The sequence below is a fragment of the Thunnus thynnus genome, chromosome 7 (genome assembly GCF_963924715.1).
Source record: "Thunnus thynnus chromosome 7, fThuThy2.1, whole genome shotgun sequence".
Lineage (NCBI taxonomy): Eukaryota > Metazoa > Chordata > Actinopteri > Scombriformes > Scombridae > Thunnus > Thunnus thynnus.
This window is the reverse complement of record NC_089523.1, coordinates 33,155,739-33,174,273: the sequence shown is the minus strand read 5'-3', so window position 1 is coordinate 33,174,273 and position 18,535 is coordinate 33,155,739. Positions and strand designations below refer to the sequence as shown.

The 18,535-nt window shown below is 39.9% G+C and overlaps 1 protein-coding gene across 9 annotated transcripts in view; it reads left to right on the top strand.

Moving 5' to 3' along the window:
• The window catches only part of plekhg2 (pleckstrin homology domain containing, family G (with RhoGef domain) member 2), a 126,159-nt gene that overhangs the window by 80,244 nt on the left and 27,380 nt on the right, over positions 1 to 18,535 (top strand). For all 9 annotated transcript variants that reach the window (XM_067595578.1, XM_067595577.1, XM_067595576.1 and 6 more), the window contains 2 exons: positions 2,537 to 2,583; positions 17,006 to 17,156. In XM_067595578.1, coding sequence (XP_067451679.1) covers positions 2,537 to 2,583; positions 17,006 to 17,156 — 198 coding nt within the window. The remainder of the gene's footprint in view (positions 1 to 2,536; positions 2,584 to 17,005; positions 17,157 to 18,535) is intronic.

The window sequence follows — 18,535 nt, the reverse complement described above, 5'->3', positions numbered from 1 at the left end:
AGCTGCTGCTGCTGCTGCTGCTGCTGCTGTGGATCAAACCAACACCCAATGAATACACGTTGACTGTGTGTGTGTGTGTGTGTGTGTGTGTGTGTGTGTGTGTAGATAGTAGTGATATTGTACTCACATGTTACAGCACAGAGACAAACATTATGAACATGTTTTCTGACCAGCTGACCTCAGGATGGTGATGTTTAGTAAAAAGTGAAATATCTCAACAATTACTGATTAAGTCTCCATTAAACGTTCAGTAGATATCAATTATACCCAGAAGAAGAATTTTAATGAAATTAGTGGCATCCTGACCTCTTCCTCTAGTGCCACCAATGCATCAAACCTTCCATTTCTACCCTTTAGGGTTTAATGACCCCATAATCAAGTCAATGCAAAGACATGAATAGACACGGACAACGCGAATTACGCATTTATGCCTTTAGATGACATTATTTTGAGTGTTGGATGGAGCAAAGTATAGCCCTGCTCCATCTGAACTCATTTTAAAAGTCGTTTGCTTGTCATCTTGCTGACAAATCAGCATCATAATGTAGTTATTTCGGCATCTATTTGATCCATTTATTGCAATAAATTATCAAGTTTATTTTGGGTATGTAGTCGTCGTCTGGGAAGCGCAGTAAATCAACAGATTTTGGGAGGGAGTTTTGTGAGACGGCGGGTCAATGTGGTTTATCACAGCAAAACAAACAGAGAAGACTTGATAATGTGTCTCTCAGTGTTTACAGATAAGTGAGGACTGAGCTGTCCTGACGGCAGGCAGGCAGGCTGAACTTCAGTAACATCACCTCGCTGCCTCTCATTGGGACTAGTCGGCGCCTGCCATTGGTCGCTGGCTGTTTGGGACAAATAAACACAAATTATGTCGTATTCAAACATGCGCGAGTAATACAAGGCGGGAAAAAAAGAGCAAACTCTTCCTGCAACGCAAACATCAGAACAAGGTTTTAAATATGATTTGATGCACTATCCCTGCATCAAATCATATTTATTATCCTCATGTTTACTAAAAGAAGCCTGGTTTTTAACTCTACTTTTTTCTATCCTTTATTTAAGAAAGGTCAAGACGGCGGCATTAATACTGTTACATCAATAAATACAAACAACATAAACAGACTAAGACAACTGTTACACGCTACAAACAAGTAAACACAAAACCTAGTTAAGATACATGAATGAGGTATAATTCTCCAAAACCATCCCAAATGACGCAACCTAAAAATATCAATTAACTAATTAATTAAAATAGTTTTTTACCTGGAAAGCATGCATCCCTCAATAATGTCCGCAGGTGTGAGGCTGCATACAGTCCCAACACCAATCACAGAGAAGAGCAGCTTGTGTGTTGCCTGGGAGGCGAAGCTCAGGGCAAAATAATTTTATAAATGATCAGTTTCTGCTGGTAAAGCGAGCTCCCGGTAATGTGGCTGTTGGCAGCTGGTCAGTCAGAACACACAGAGGTTTTACAGAAGAAATTAAACAGAATATAAAAGTGGGACAGGACAAAAGTAGGATTTTGAAAAGGAAGCGGTGGAAACGATATCTTTGTAAGGATTACAGTGATCCAACACATTCATATTATAGCTGCAATGAAAGATGCAGCCTCTAGGAGACGCTAGCAGAGCGTTCATCTGTTAGTTCTTGGTGCATGTGTGTACATATGTGTGTATGTATATGTATGTGTCTGGCCTCACAAACTTCAGCCTGTCAGCCAATCAGAGAGCAGCTCCTGTATGTGTCATGTGGGTGACGGTTCAATGGTCAGTAGAACGTAGGTCACTCTGCTGTGATTCATTTCATATTTAATATTTTTATTTTACTTCTGTACTTTATTTCATAATTATACATCATATGACTCTGTTCTTCTATAAAACTCAATATATTACTTTAAAGTGTTTTTCGATTGAAGTTATTTTTGATTTTCCAAAGTGTCATTTGATGAATCTGAACTGTTTTGAATTTGTTGTACTTTTCTCATAGAAAGAACATCTTAGTTTTAGGCTGTCCAGACTGAAACTGAGTTGAACTTTCTGTTGCAGAGAAGTAGAAATTAGATTAAACTATTAGAGATGTTCATGGTTATTTTAAGACCTGTGTGTGTATCCAGTGTCTAAAACAATGCTATCTTTCTCTGTGACCTCCTGACTGACTGATAGACTAACAAGAAGTAATAGTAAAAAAAAGAAAATGATTAGGAGAGTGAAAAGATGGTACAGAATTTGTCCCCAACCTTTTAAACTTTGACCTTGTTTCCCTCGGTTTGGAGTGAGCCTGCAGATAGATAGTAGCTAAAATCTAAATCTGGTACAACACATACTTCCTCATTGGTTGAGATAATTGTACAGTATATAGTCCCCTAATAAATAAATACAATTAAAGGGAAAAAAACAGCTAATTTCTAATGTTGCATGAATTATTCAGACGAGGTTTGGTGTATTAATACCTCTAGATAAATGATGAAGTTATGAAAGAAGATGATTATCTCTGTGCTCCTCTAACATTGTCTGTTCTCTTTCCTGTTTAGAGTGAAGCCTTTGACATCTACACACTCTACTGCATGAACTACCCGAAGTAAGTACACACACACACACACACACACACACACACACACACACACTCTTAGTAAGACAAGATTATTTGTAAAGGACCTTTCAACAACAAGGCAATCCAAAGTGCCTCAAATAAAACGTTAAAATAAATTAAGAGAGGAAACACATTATGAAAAGCCACATTTAATTATGAGTTAAAAGAGATTAAATAAAACAGAGGATAAAAATGAGATAATATAAGATGAGACAGACTAAACAGGAGAATTAAAAATTACAGGATTTAACGGCAAACAGGGAAGTTTAAAGGCTTGATTTAACACAACTGAGATTCGGAGCAGACTTGCGGTTTTCTGGGGATTTGTTCAGATATGTGATGCATAAAAACTGAACCATGTTTAGTTTTGACTCTGAGAACAGAAAGCAGACCTGCAGACGATCTGGAGGTCTGGACGCTTCATTACATAGAAGCAGATCAGAAATCTATTAGAAACCAATTGGTGCTTCATAAACCAACAGCAGCGTTTCAAATTGAATTATTTCATTAAAATTTAGGTCTGAGTCCATTACTACACCAAGATTTCAGACTTTGCTTGTGTTTTTTTCAGAGATTGAAGCTGAGCACCAACTTTTAATCATTCTTCTTTGGCTCCAAAAACAATCATTTCAGTTTTTATCTTTGTTTCATTGGAGAAAATATTTGCTGTTTGGGACTTTAGTCACCTGGTGATATCGCTATGTAAATATGTGTGTCGTCTGCATAGTAAGATATTTCATTGTCTTCCATAATCTGAGCTAGTGGGAGCATGTGGATGTTGAACAGAAGAGGTCCCAGAATGGAGCCTTGGGGAACTCCACAGCATATTTGTCCACTCAGATGTGTAGTTACCAGTTACTGAAGAAAGATTCAAACCAGCACTTTGACAGAAAGTCCCAACTAGTTTTCCCGTCGCTCTAGTAATATGTTGTGGTGGACCATGTCGTGGATGTCATTCGAGGCCTTAAAGTCCAACTGAAATTAAATTGCCTTTTTTTTTGTCTACTACAGCAACATATCTGCTCTGTAAATTACTTCCTGTGTTCTCCTTTTAGAAAAATCAGAAACCAAAAGAGAGGAATTTTTATTTTTTGGTTTTAATTCTTTGATTTCCTGATGGCGCCCCCTAGTTTTACATTAATTATATACCATTCTATTCTAAATACCATTCCACCATCCTTCTTCGTAGCTGGAGTCCTTATTTCCATACAGCCAATCAAATCTTTCATAAAGCGATAATGTGTCATTTTATTATAGGCAGAGCAGACGGTCGCACTGAGCCTGATTGCATCCTGCTACACAAAACAAGAGCCTCAGACTCTGAACAACAACCCACATTAGCTTTCCTGCTAAAGTCTCCTTCTTATCTAACTTACAAACATGAACACACGTCTTGTCCTGCGGCTTAGCTTGTTGAACGAGCCACCAAACAAACATTCACCGGGGAAAAGCGCACAGCTAACATCAGTTAGCGGTTGAGTTAGATAATTAGTTGCTCAGCTGCAGCACATTAAACAGCATATAAACATACCTGCAGGTATCATTTCGGACCCGTCAGATGCTGGTTTAGTTGTTACTCTTCAAATCCCTGTTAGCAACACGCTGTCTGTCCATGACTTGTAGCTACAGCAGTTTGTTTGCTTTGTCTCCGTTCTGTACAGTGTAACACCGGTAGCCTGCCAACTAATGTCAATCAAACGCAGACACCGACAGCGCTGTGGTTGAAATCCTGACTGGAAAACACTGAAACAGTTGTTCAGTGTCTCTAGGGTAAACTAGCAGGACTCATTTTATGTTCTTATTTCATATTGTTGATACCCTGAGTAAGTTTGATGCTAAAACTTGTTGACACCCTGCTGTAAAGCTTCAACAACTGTTGAAGCTTTACAGTTTTCCTGATAAACTGAGTCTCCTTAGGCGGCGAGTGAGGACGTGTGAAGCATCTGGTTTATGATGAGAGTAAACGTGTTTTAGTAGAAACATAAAATGGAGTAAAGTAGAAGGAGAGAGAAGGCGAGTGGTGGTGCTGAGAGGTCTGCTTTATGGAGGAGAAGAAGAGTTCATAGCAGGAGCTGTATCTCATCCAGCACATCACACATATCTCAGAACAAAGACCTGGCGTCAAGACAATAAGAATAATTTGAACAGTCAGCACAAAGAAAATAACTTTCAAATTGAAAACAGTAAATCAGATGTATTAGAAATAAGACTAGCTCTCCATGACTGAACTGTGAAAATCTTTATGGTGGCTGCATTTTTATTAAAGTGTTTGTCCAGACGATGTGTGTAACAGTCACGCAGCTGCTATTATCTATATTTCTATCCCTCCACGGTCTGAGCTGTCAGTATGTAATGTGTTGGTCGTGGCTCGTAGTGATGAACCTACAGAGAATTATCAGTGATGCAGCTCCTCTCGGCTTTACAGAGCTTGATAGTGAGTTTCAACTTATTGTTTAGCTGTCTGGCTGCAACTTTACTATTTTGGTTCACTCTCAGCGCTCAGCACCAAACAGCAAACAGACACAGTTAGCTGTAGACTAGCTGGTGAACATAGTGGAGCATTTAGCAGCTAAAGAGCCAGATATTTCCCTCAGGAGTTGGTAAACAGAGCTAAAAGAGAGTGAATATTGGACTTAAATTCACCAGGTGGACACAAACAAGACTCCAAATGAATAATAATGTTTAATTACACATCAGTGTAATAAATAATGCTGGTGGATCATCTGGGAACAACTTTCTTTCTTATTCTTATTTCTTCCTATTTTTAGGGGATTTTTTTTTTACCACAAACAGTGGAGAGATGACAGGAAATGAGGGAGAGAGAGATGCATCAAAGCTCAGTGTCTAAGCCCCCTAAGTCATTGGGACACCTTGACTTTATTATTTTAAGTATTTTTTGGGAGCGTTTTTATGCCTTTATCAGAGACACACAGTAGAACGATGACAGGAAACAAGGCCAGAGAAAGAGAGAGAGAGTCTGGACAGCTTTTCATCTATTGTTGGTAATCATGTCACAGTTATGACTGTAGATTGTTTATTCTCGGCTCAAAATTATTAAGAACTAGTAAAGAAAGGAGAATGAACAAGAAAAGCAGTCAGACCTTTAGAGGACTTTGGATAGTTACTGTATACTGTTATTAGTGACAGATCCAGAAGAGAGGACAGGAACAACTGCAGCAATGAAAAACACACAAAAAAAGCTTTTGCACATGTTGGAGGATATTTAATGAGGATTTGAGGCTGCTTTAAAGGAGCTCAATAGCCTTTATTCACTAAAAGGTCACATCGAGGTTTTGCACCAGTGAAATAGAAGAACTACATTTCATGTTTTGGCTCATGCAAAATGTATCTTAAGTTATGTTCCTGTTTAGAGACGCGAAATGACAACATCAGGATATTTATCTCATATTTCCTCATATATAGTGTTCCTCATGCAGAAAGAACGCACTTACCAAAAAAAAAACAATGAATGCACTCTTAAGTTACGAAAGTGTCTCTTCGAACATTATTCCAAGTTTAACAGCAGACAAAACTTTGATTTGTGCTCCGGTCCTTTCCAGACATCTGCAACATGCGTCATCACATCTCACTGAGCAGAACTTTATGCAAATCAGGTGAACTGCGGTTCATTTTCATCTGTAGTCTCAGTTAAAAAAAACCCACTAAATTAAAAAAAATTGTGATGACTCAAAAGTTTGCGCCTCTGACAGTAATTTAGGACGAGCTAAATATCCTCCACTGTGTCCTGCGGGAATAAGAGGTGTCGGCAACTGCAAGATGAACATTTAGTCAGAAAGATGAAACCACAAGTGTTTGTGGTCACGACCGCACATTCACCAGTAAATCTTTCTACACTGGCAAGAGCAACATGATCATCAAAGCTCTCTTAAAAGTATTAGTGTTTTCAAAATGCTGTTTTTAAAACTCTTTTACTGTGTGTGTCTTTCTTTGTCCTCATTGTCTCAGTCTCTCTCCTCTCTCTCTCTGTGTGTGTATATTTATATGTGTTTGTCTTTTGTTCTCTGTAGAGAATCACTGTCTCACACACCATCTCCTCTCCATCAGTCTGACAGACAGATGTTTGTCCTGACTGGATCACTGCCCAGTACTCTCTCTATGTGTGTGTGTGTGTGTGTGTGCATGTTAATACACTTAAATAATTACATACATACACACTAAAAGCCTTCATTGACATCCATACATGTCTGTACATGCGTGTGTTTAAATCCCTTTAGTGTACCCACTCTGTCAGTGTGGAAGTCGACCCTGCCTTCACCTCGCTCAGCTCGCTGCTCTCTGCCTGTCGCCTCCTTAAAGCTCCATTAAACTCCAATAAAAATAAGTAGGTCAAATGCTTTCAGACCACCAAAACCAAAAAATCTCCCTCTTGTCAGTCTCCAGCTTTCAGTGCTGCCTTTCTGCTTCTTCTGCTGGGTTCTTGCAGTCCTCGCAGTATCAAAGTACTTATTTTACGTCAGTCATAGCTGGGGGTGCCTGCACACATATGCATATAATCTAGATATAATGCCTATAAACTGTGGAAAGATCATCACATTACAATCAGTTTATCGGTTTAATCTGAACAAATAATGAAACTACTAACCTGTGAAATCAACGCAAAGCCAAATAATCAGCGTGAAAATAGATTGACCTGCTTTCACCAAACATGCACAGGCAGGCCATGGTTTAAAAAACGTCTAGTGGATGGGTTTCATTTCTGTATATCACTTTGCTTGTGCACTTGTTTGATGTGCATTCACCCAGAGCCAACTACTATAGGTTAGACAACTGGTGTTACAGATCACAGAGTGTCCGTGTTAACCGGTGATCATCGGCCAGATGCCTCCATGGTTGCTCGTAGAGAGGAAATGAAATGATGTCAGCAGTTAGAAGAGCTCACCTTTACTCTGAATGTCAGCTACAGCTGCCGTCACTACAACAACCACGGACACATTCAGCCAACATCCGTGCGGAGGTGGAATTCTTTGGGAATGTCATGATTTAAACATTGATTCTCGCTTGAATAAATAGAAAGAATGACACTCTTTTCAAGCTCTTACTCCAGTGTCCTGTGTGAAAAACTATTCACTGGTGTTTTTAGTTGACTGAGCTGCGATATGAAACACAAGAGGAAGTTAAAATGGCTGGTCTAGATGAAGGTCAATGTCTGATGAACACATCCGGGTTGTGTACGGTGGGATGAAGGGGGTCGATGGTGTTGGGACGACCGGGGACCAAATGGAATCACAAAGAGGCCTGAGCGTCTAGGAACCCGGGGGTCGAGACTCAGGGTGGGGGACATATCTCGATGAGCTTTCTGCTTCGTCATCCCCCTGTGGTTCCTAGAATAGGATGAGAAGAATCACTTGTGTTGAAGTGTTAACTCCAACGAGCATGTCTTTGATGGTGGGAGGAAACCGGAGTACCTGGTGGAAACCCACGCGAACATGGGGAGAACATGCAAATTCCACACAGAAAGGACCTGGGATGGCCAGTGTTCGAACCCAGGACCTTCTTGCTGTGAGGCATAAGTGCTAATCACTGTGAGCCACCATGACGCCCATTAAGAGGGCAGAGAGGAGAAGAATGGGGTTTGGGGGGGGTGGGGGGTGGGGCGGCTGTGAGAACTGAGACGTACGGGAGAGAAAGGGGTTAGACACGCTTATATAGGTATGCACGGATGATTGAATTAGTGAAAGAGAGGGGCGTGGTCTTGTTCCTGAACCTTTGTTATAATAATAACTCCATTAAATGTTATACAGGACGTCTTATTAAAGCATCAGAATTGTTAAATGGGTTGAAACCTACCTTTAGTAACAAAAAACAAGCTTTTTGAAAATTAGCTAGTTCTGTCACATTTGCTGACCAGGCACACCACACCGCCATTTTGGAAGTGATGTCATGGGTACACAGATTCACACATTGTCACATGACTGCACCAGGATGTTCAGTAGATGTCACTTAGGGAGTTAACATCAAGGATAAAGCTGTATAAGGAATTTTTCAGAACATTGAAAGGGTTGGTGACACCTGTGTCACCAATGGGTTAATTTGGACACAAGTTAACAGTGTTCCTCATGTAAAAAAAAGAAATGAAACTGTCATTTACTGACAAACATCACTGGCTAAATGTATTTTGTGAAAAGCAAGTTGGTCTTTATGTTAAATCAGAGTTTTATAAACCAGTGCAGCGTGTTGGTTGGTTGGTTAGTTTGTTTGCTAGTGTTGCAGTTAAAGACTCCACTTGGTTGCGTTAGCCTCTCAGTGATGGTATGTTAAGTATTCAGAAAATAATTCAGTTTATTCTTGCTAAGCTAATTAGTAAGTTATTCAATTAAAACCACCGTCCATCTGCTGCTCTCTCAGTTCCTCCTTCTTCTTTCTGTCAATATAACTTTATTATCAACGTTTAAAAGTAAATTGACCCCTAACTCATCAGTTAACAGCCTGCAGGTTACCTTTACTGAAGGTGTAAAAGTTAAATATACAAATGGAAACACAAGTTTAGCTCACAACACTCCCTGCTACGGTTTTGCGTCCATTCCTCTGTTTATCTTCCCCGATTCAGAGCTCACATGAGGACAGTGACGGTGATTTGGAGGTTTTTTTTTCTGATCAGGCAAGAACGCTGCTTTGAATTAGTCAGTTTTGGCATTCAGGCAGCATTTGCTTTAATATTTTTTTTACTGTAAAGCACCTTGAGCTACATCTCATGTATAAAAAGTGCTCTATAAATAAAGTTTATTATTATGAATACAGAACATCAGTTTAGTAGATGCTATGTGTGTTGTTTCAAAACCACAGAGCTCAGTAAATCCATGATGTGACAGTAATGTAATTACCAGAAGAGAAGATAGTTGGTCTCTGTCAGCCTCTGCTCTGCATTTTTCCACTGTGATCCGCTGGGTCAGATTTGGAGGGAAATCTGCTGGATTGCAGGTTTCTGAACTTGAGTGCAGCCCCGCTGGGAACATGAGATGAGAGTCTTTGTTTGGTTAGTTATCCGCCGTAAAAAGAGAAACACACCAAATAACAAAATGGGTCCAGGAATGCAGCTTCGTTGCCATCTGAAATTGCCAACAGCAGAGCTGAAAATCCTTTTCTTTCATAGATATCAAAACACTTTGCATCAGTGTAATGTATCATGAAATGGGCTGCTATTAAAATGACATTAACAGACGTGGATCTAATCTCAGTAGGTAGATCCAGAGGAAGCACAGAGACAGATGCTGAGCTAATTTATGCTGCTAAACTCCACTTGGACGCGTGTGCAGTTAGTAATGCTGTAAATTGATGAGCTGTAGAGTCAGGAGGCTGGGCGGGGGTGACGTCTTTAAAGCCAAGTTTTAACAGAGCAGGGAAATATTCCAGCGATGGTCAGACTCAACGCACATGAAAGTCAAAGTATATCAAAGAGTAGCAGTGTAGGTTATTGAGTTTAGATTCGATCCTGTACAGTACGGGGAACGTTAAAAGTTTACAAATGTTCACTGCCATCTTTAAGTTCGGCCATGATTGGTGGTGTGAACAATTTCTTCCCATCAACAAAAAATACATCAGACTTTAACACAAGACATCACCATTCATTTCCTGTCTCATCATTGTTTTTTAAAAAACCATGACGAAGGTCCCCTCACCTTAAAGGTACCATGTGAAGTCTTGTTGTAAACAAACAAAAAGTATGTTAACATTGACTTGTGTGCATCCTTGAGGTCTAATAAGTGTGTTGAATGCATTTCCTTCCTCATAAAACATTTGCAAAGCTGATTTTTAATTCAAATCCTGCATTGTTTACATATATGTTTTCTAGATTTGTCAGTGCATTACAACCACCTATAAATCAGTGGAATAGTTAGAAACCATGCAGCAGACACCTGCATACCTGCATGTGGACTCACACCTAAAAACACTGATCTATAAAGCTGCTAGAGGTCAAAAACTCCACAGAGAAACTTTTAGAAATTTGTCATTTTAATGCAAACTATTTTGTTTTTGTGTCTAAACCACAAGAAAGTAGCGAGGTGTGACGTCACCTGTTGGTTTCATTGGAACTGGTTTGACGTTTGAGTTGCAGCTCATCTCTTCTGTTTGGAGCCAGAAGCTTCCAGATAACGAGTTCAGGTTAGGGTTAGGGTTATGGTTGAACCCTAACCCTAACACTAACCCTAACACTAGCACTTGGGCTAACGTTAGCCACTTTAGCTAAATTTTTCTAACAGGGTATTGTAATCAGGTCACATTAAACTTAGTGAAATATCGTGACAATAGTTTGACTCAGTGTGAGTCCCGGAGCCAACTGTCAATCACAGCTGTCAATCAACACTCACACAGCAGACATCAAAGCTACTATAAGTCTTCAAATCTTATTAACGGAGCAATAATTTCCAAAATGACCACCAGTACACTTATTAGAGGACCTAAGATAAGGTGCGCAGGTGTTGCCTTTCATGCTCTGGAAACACACTAGGCTACCTCAGACCCAAGCTAACGCTAGCTTACTGAGCACACTGAGCACTTGGGCTAACGTTAGCTACTTTAGCTACATTTTTCTGACAGGGCAGGTATTGTAATCAAGTCATTAAACTTAGTGAAATATTGCGACAATACCCACATGGCAGACATCAAAGCTACTATAAGTTTTCAAATCTTATTAACGGAGCAATAATTTCCAAAATGACCACCAGCACACTTATTAGAGGACCTAAATTTAGAGATTGAGATCATAATGACTCGTTGAAAACAATGATTGACTCAGTATTTCTAGAGAGAAGTTGAGGCTTTTTGAATGTGAGTCAGTTGGAACATCCAGCGGCCGTCAGCAGCACTTAAAGGGACTGTAGCTTCAAGACGTGGTGGCTGCCGCTTGGCCTGAAACTAACCAAACCTTAACCACAGTGTTGTCACATCGTAAAACCTATTTATTTTTCAACAGTAACAGTTTTGGAAGGCACAGACAGATGATGTGGTGCCGCTGATCAGAAAATACTTCTAGGCCTATTTGTCATTCTGGAGTTCATAGACTGACCGCTTATTTTTGTCATTTTATTTGGCGGATGTGTTGTTTAACCCACCAAAGTGGCCAAAAAGTCAACTTTCCAAACAACATCTTATGATCTAAATCCGAGAAATGACTCCATGAGCTTTCATCTAGCACCACCCTCAAGACTAACTTCACATTTTCAGCTCCACTACTGAACAGATAAATCATCGGTATGTTGTTTTGTTCTGCTGCACTTAAGTACAGAAACATTTACATTCGTACAAATGTCACAAACTAAAAATGAGACATATTAAAGACGTGTTCGACGGCAGAGAAGTGAGGCTGTAATCTGCGATCTGAGACAAAACCAGACTGAAGGAAACCGACTTCAGCCTCAGATAAACACTGACCTCCACATGAAGTTAAAGCATATGGCAGATATGAAGAATATACACCAGAGACATTCAAAGAAATTGTACTTGGAAAGATTCCCATCAAATCAACGTTGGGAAAACACTCAATACTTTCTGCGCACCTTTATTTCATTTCAGCTCATGTTGTGTACATTATTAACAGATACAGTATGTGTATAGATGATGTGATATATACGCAGAGAGAGAGAGAGAAATCAGCGCTTGTCTCTGTCGGTTATTACAGCACAGATTGAGTTTTCATCTCTGCCTTCATGCTCTCGCCGACTGTAGATTATTACAGCTGCTCCCAAAAAGTCTGGATCCATCTCCACCAATCAGAAGTAACACAACACCGGCCTGCACTCAAAACACTATTAACCTCCTAAACCCTCTACTTTTCCCTCCAGTCTACCTTAAAGTTTTGTTTGCATTTGCAGAAGGTACTTTCCATGTGTCCAAATGACTTTTCTACCGTATGTCAGCGTCACATGTACCGTTTATCGGAGCTATATTATGATGTTTACATTGAGTGAAATATTCAAGCTGAAACTATAGTGGTAAGTTACTTATTTCAGGGTTATTTTCCTCCAAATAATCCGTAACCAGTGACATGTCCATCCCGTCAGTCGCATTTCCTGTCATCAATTTTCTGTGTAAAAACCAGGACAAAAACTATCAGCTGTCTCCTTCTAAGGAGCATTTTAATTATTAAATTATTGGAAAAACATGTGGAAAATGTGACATTTCACATTTAGTCTCCTCATCGTTTCACACAGATCTGATGTTTTTGTCTCTTCAGTGACGTTTAAGTCACATGATTCATCATCATTTATTCACTAAGTCTGTTTACATTAGATTTTTATACAAGCAACAACTTTTACACCTCAGACATGAGGACTTTTCTGAGATATTTCAAGATTTTTTTGAATTTTCAATGTTTCCATTCGGTTTCTTTTAAAACAGGTGGCTGGAAACACACCTTGTCATGATCAAATTTATTAGTAATCACCCTGTTAGGAGCAAATATGTACATATCAAAACGTTAAATCAACCCAGCAGGGACAAAAACATTTCTGGAATTGTTAAAAAAGTCTTTCAGTAGTACCTTTCTAATACTCTCCTTGAGATGCGATACACTTCAGGTCCCAGTGCTTCTCCCGTTCCTGGAAACATTTCCTGTCGTAATTTTTTTGTCACCGTGTCCAGAACCTCCTGCGATTCTTCCTTCTCAATTTCAGTTCAAATGTTAGTTTCACTGAGCTGTACGCACACTGTACGCTATCTAGCGGCAAATCCGATAACTACACCCTACTGCTGTGACATCAATGGCTTCTGGGAATTCTTCTGGGTCCATCCCTCCTTGTATATTGTTCTTGATCGACAGAGCAACAGGTGTCGAATCCTAAATTCTTCTCCTCGTGGTTGGAAATGAGTTGAATATGAATTCTGTATAATAATCATAGTTTTTAAGAGCATTTGAAACTGAGATAAACCAAACTTCTGTTTGAATGCTTCAGATTCTGCTGCTGAACACATCAGTGATGCATCTGTAGAAGATATTACTGCTGTTCTCCTTCCTGTGATTAACATCTATCTGGAGGAAAACCTTTCTCCTCTCCACCCACATTGTTATCTTGACCTCCTTCCTCTTTTCCTCTATCCTCCTACCCTCTCTCCGTCATCCTCCGCGTTCAGACTTCCTCTTTTTTTTACACTTTTTGGTGTCCAAGACTCTTTGGCTTCATGCTGTGATGAATGTTTGTCAGAGTCCCTTCTGTCCTCCATCATCTCCTTTCACCACATCCACCTTCCCCTCACTTTCCTTTCATGTCTCCTCCTTCTCCATCATCTGGACAACCTTTTGTCTTCAGTTTCTTATATTATTATATTATCGGCACGTCATTGGTATCGGCCAATAAAAGCTCTAAAATTAAATTCTGCCGATTATGAGATGTCGATATGTCGCCATCTCCTCCGCCGCCTGACTATGCTTCCCTTGATGGACTGTGTCACCCTGATGGTCCCGGTGTTTCCTCCGCAGACTCCACCTCACCCAAGCTGCCCGTCAGACCTGCTGCTTCTTCCCACTTTAACCTGAATAACAAACTGGGGCTCAGTGCTCCACGCCGCAGCATGACTGGAGGGAAGCATAGCCAACTAGCCTCCGCTAGCCTCCCAGCTAACGTTAGCCCTGGCTCTCTATGTGTTATTCGGGTTAAAGTGGGAAGAAGCAACGGGTCTGACAGGCAGCTGAGTGAAGTGGAGCCTGCGGAGGAAACACCGGGACCGTCAGGGTGAAACAGTCCATCGAGGTGCTGCGATGTTCGGCTGCACAGATAGGATATCCCTCAGCTGACAGGATGTACCACTCTGTTTGAAAAATAAAAAACTTAATCTTTTTCTTTTTGGTTTATAACGGCGGTTGGCAACCAGCGTATTAGGTGCATTATCACCACCTTCTGCTCCGGAGTGTGGACCAGAGATTAAATCCTACACATTAATCCTGTCTGTCTGATAAACTCAATGAAAACTCTACCGCTCCACCAACTTGGCAGGTTCATCAAAGTTTTAATGCTGAGCTCCTGAACTCCAGTCTTCCTAAATTCTTCCTTCATATATTGTCTTTCTTGATCATACTTAGTACAATCTATGCTTGCATGCATAATAGTCTCCTCAGCTAGCTGGAAAAAAATATGTGCATATATCGGTATCGGCAATCGACCACAATGAGTTGGAAATATCAACGTATTGGATATCGGCAAAAAATCCAATATTGTGCATCCCTAGTTTCTTTGCTTCAAATATTCATCAAAGGAGCAGAACATCTCTTCATAATCTCCCTCTCCCTCTCTTTCTCTTTCATCATCAAGATATCCTTAATTTCGTCTTGTCTTTATCCAACCTTTGATGAACGCTCATCTTCTAGATCTCCATTCATTGATTAAATTGTGATTAATGTTTGTGAAAAGATAACAAACATCATTTTGGCTTTCTCCGTTCTCCTCAGTTCTTCTCCTCCTTCCCTAAATATGTAATGCATGTTTGTCAAAGCTCCAAACAGCTGTGTCCTCCTTCATCATTGCTTCATAATCCCCTCCATCTGTCTCCTTCTCCTCCATCATTTCTTCACTTTTTCAGAGTCGAGGAGTTCCCTCTCGCCTCCTGCCGCACCATCAACTTCTGGACCTCCTCCACCTTTTCTCCCTTTGTTCCTTGTCTCTCCTTATTAAATTTCCCTTCCCCCTTGCCTTTATGTCAAGATAAATGATCATCAGAGGAGTCGACGGCTGAACTCTCTCCCTCTGTGGATGCTTGTAATCTTACCTGGAGATCCATCAACCTTTCATCTAAAGAATTGAATATGGTTAGATTATGGTTCAGTTTATTGAGTCCCAGTTCTTATTGAATCCTGGATCAGACGCTTGTTGTTCTGTTTGAATGAGAAAAGAAACCAATATATGTTGAGAACAAAAATACCATTATTTACTACAGGTTTACAGTAATTTGTCACAGTTGGATGTCCGAACATCAGAGTTTGGAGCATTTTAATTACGGTATGACTGCAGACATCAAAAACCTTTAAAATCAACAGTCTGCATTGTTTCAGATACAGATGAGATGATGAAATATCATCCAGTAAGGCTGGTTTGGGTAAAAGTCAATGAGTTTAAAGGTTTATCAGGTGCCAAAAGCTGCTTAAAATACTATGAGTCAGGATTTTACAATTCTAGAAAGTCTCCACGTTCATCTTCATGATTGTGAAATAAATGTTTTAATGTGCTGAATATTTTTCTGAATAATCCATTAGTTGTTTTGCCTATAAAATGTCAGAAAAAAAGTTTTGTCCGACCAGCTGTTCAAAAACCCCAAGAGATTCAGTTTACCGTCATAGAACAAAGAAGAAAACTATAAATCATCACATTTGAGAAGCTGGAACCAGAAAATATTTGGCATTTTTACTTTAAAAATGCTGATTAATTTCCTGTCAATCTGCTAATTGACTAATTGTTGCAATTCTAGAAATGTCAATAAACACATCATGTCTCAAATCACTGCAGACTTTTTCTGCAATAAACCAAGACCACGATCTTTCTCTAACGTGAACAAGTGCTAAACACAACCATAAAAAAGTTTAATAAAGTGGATATCATACTGCAAGATTGTATATTTCATATTTTGTCGGAAGAAAAGTGAAAAGCCTACTAAACATTTTACTGATACAACATTTTCTCAAGACGATGACAGAAAATCAAATTACATTTCCTTCAGAACAAGGACACACGGTTGTGTTGGATGACATCATGTTGCATTGTGGCAAAAGTTGACCCAGGTTCAACTCTTTTCTCTGGAAAACCTGCAGTTTTTGAACACGTACCTGCTGCAGGAAATGTTCTTCCTCCCAGAAGAAAATAGTTTCCACACAGTGAACAGATTTCTAGGCTTCACTGCTGTGTTTTGTGAAGTTTATTGGGCGTTTCCATCACAGGAACTTCCTCATGGGACCAAGAGCCTTTATGAGGGACTGAGGAACTAAATCTGATTTTGGACCAGAGGAACCAGGAACTAAATTTAGTTCCAGCTGTAAGAAAAAAAAGGCCCTGATCCAGGGAAGGTTTTATTTTCCAAAAGTTCAGGAAATTTAGCGGCAGGGGTTTGGAAGGTTTGATCATCACTGATCACTGGTTAGAAAGGCTTCAACTCGTGTATTGCTTCATTAACAAAGGAAGTATTGTAGATATCAATATTAGAACAAGAGGTGGATATTTCTTGTTGTTTATTAACGTAAAATAAAAGTTTTTCAGCTCCACAAGAGAAGTCTCAGTCGGTTTTTAATCCACCACAGTTCTAATCTACACGGTTCTTCAGATGCAGACTTTAGTTCCTCTGGTTCTGTAGTTCCTGGAACTTTTCGGTCAAAAAGGAGCTTCAGACAGAAACATGATGTTTACCTGGTTGAAGGAAAGTTTCCATTCAGCTCTTCACTCTGATAAAGTCTATCATATCTGTCTCTCCACAGTTCGGTGGCAGTGCTGAGAGAGTGCATGAAGAACGAGAGCCTGGTTCGCTTCTTCCAGGAGAGACAGACGACGCTGAACCATTCTTTACCCCTGGAGACGTACCTGCTCAAACCAGTGCAAAGGATCCTCAAATACCACCTACTGCTACAGGTAGTACCTCAAATACTGCATGTAGTACCTCAAATACCATCTACTGCTACAGGTAGTACCTCAAATACTGCATGTAGTACCTCAAATACCATCCACTGCTACAGGTAGTACCTCAAATACTGCATGTAGTACCTCAAATACTGCATGTAGTACCTCAAATACCACCTACTGTTACAGGTAGTACCTCAAAAACTGCATGTAGTACCTCATATACTATCTACTGCTACAGGTAACACCTCAAATACTGCATGTAGTAACTCAGATACTGCATGTAGTACCTCAAATACTGCCTGTAGTACCTCAAATACCACCTACTGCTACAGGTAACACCTCAAATACTGCCTGTAGTACCTCAAATACCACCTACTGCTACAGGTAACACCTCAAATACTGCATGTAGTAACTCAGATACTGCATGTAGTACCTCAAATACTGCCTGTAGTACCTCAAATACCACCTACTGCTACAGGTAACACCTCAAATACTGCATGTAGTACCTCAAAAACCACTTACTGCTGCAGGTAACACCCTAAATACTGCATGTAGTACCTCAAATACTGCATGTAGTACCTCAAAAACCACCTAATGCTACAGGTAACACCTCAAATACTGCATGTAGTACCTCAAATACCACGTACTGCTACAGGTAACACCTTAAATACTGCATGTAGTACCTCAAATACTGCATGTCGTACCTCAAAAACCACTTACTGCTACAGGTAACACCTCAAATACTGCATGTAGTACCTCAAATACTGCATGTAGTACCTCAAAAACCACTTATTGCTGCAGGTAACACCCTAAATACTGCATGTAATACCTCAAATACTGCATGTAGTACCTCAAAAACCACCTACTGCTACAGGTAACACCTCAAATACTGCATGTAGTACCTCAAATACCACCTACTGCTACAGGTAACACCTTAAATACTGCATGTAGTACCTCAAAAACCACTTACTGCTACAGGTAACACCTCAAATACTGCATGTAGTACCTCAAATACTGCATGTAGTACCTCAAATACTGCATGTAGTACGTCAAAAACCACCCACTGCTACAGGTAACACCTCAAATACTGCATGTAGTACCTCAAAAACCACTTACTGCTACAGGTAACACCTCAAATACTGCATGTAGTACCTCAAATACTGCATGTAGTACCTCAAAAACCACCCACTGCTGCAGGTAACACCTCAAATACTGCATGTAGTACCTCAAATACCACTTACTGCTACAGGTTACTCCTCAAATACTGCATGTAGTACCTCAGATAACACCTGCTGCTACAGTTAAGACCTTTAACTACCATGTACTGCATGTAATAATTTAAAAAACAATTGAATAAATGTAAAAACGTAACTGAAACTGAAGAGAAA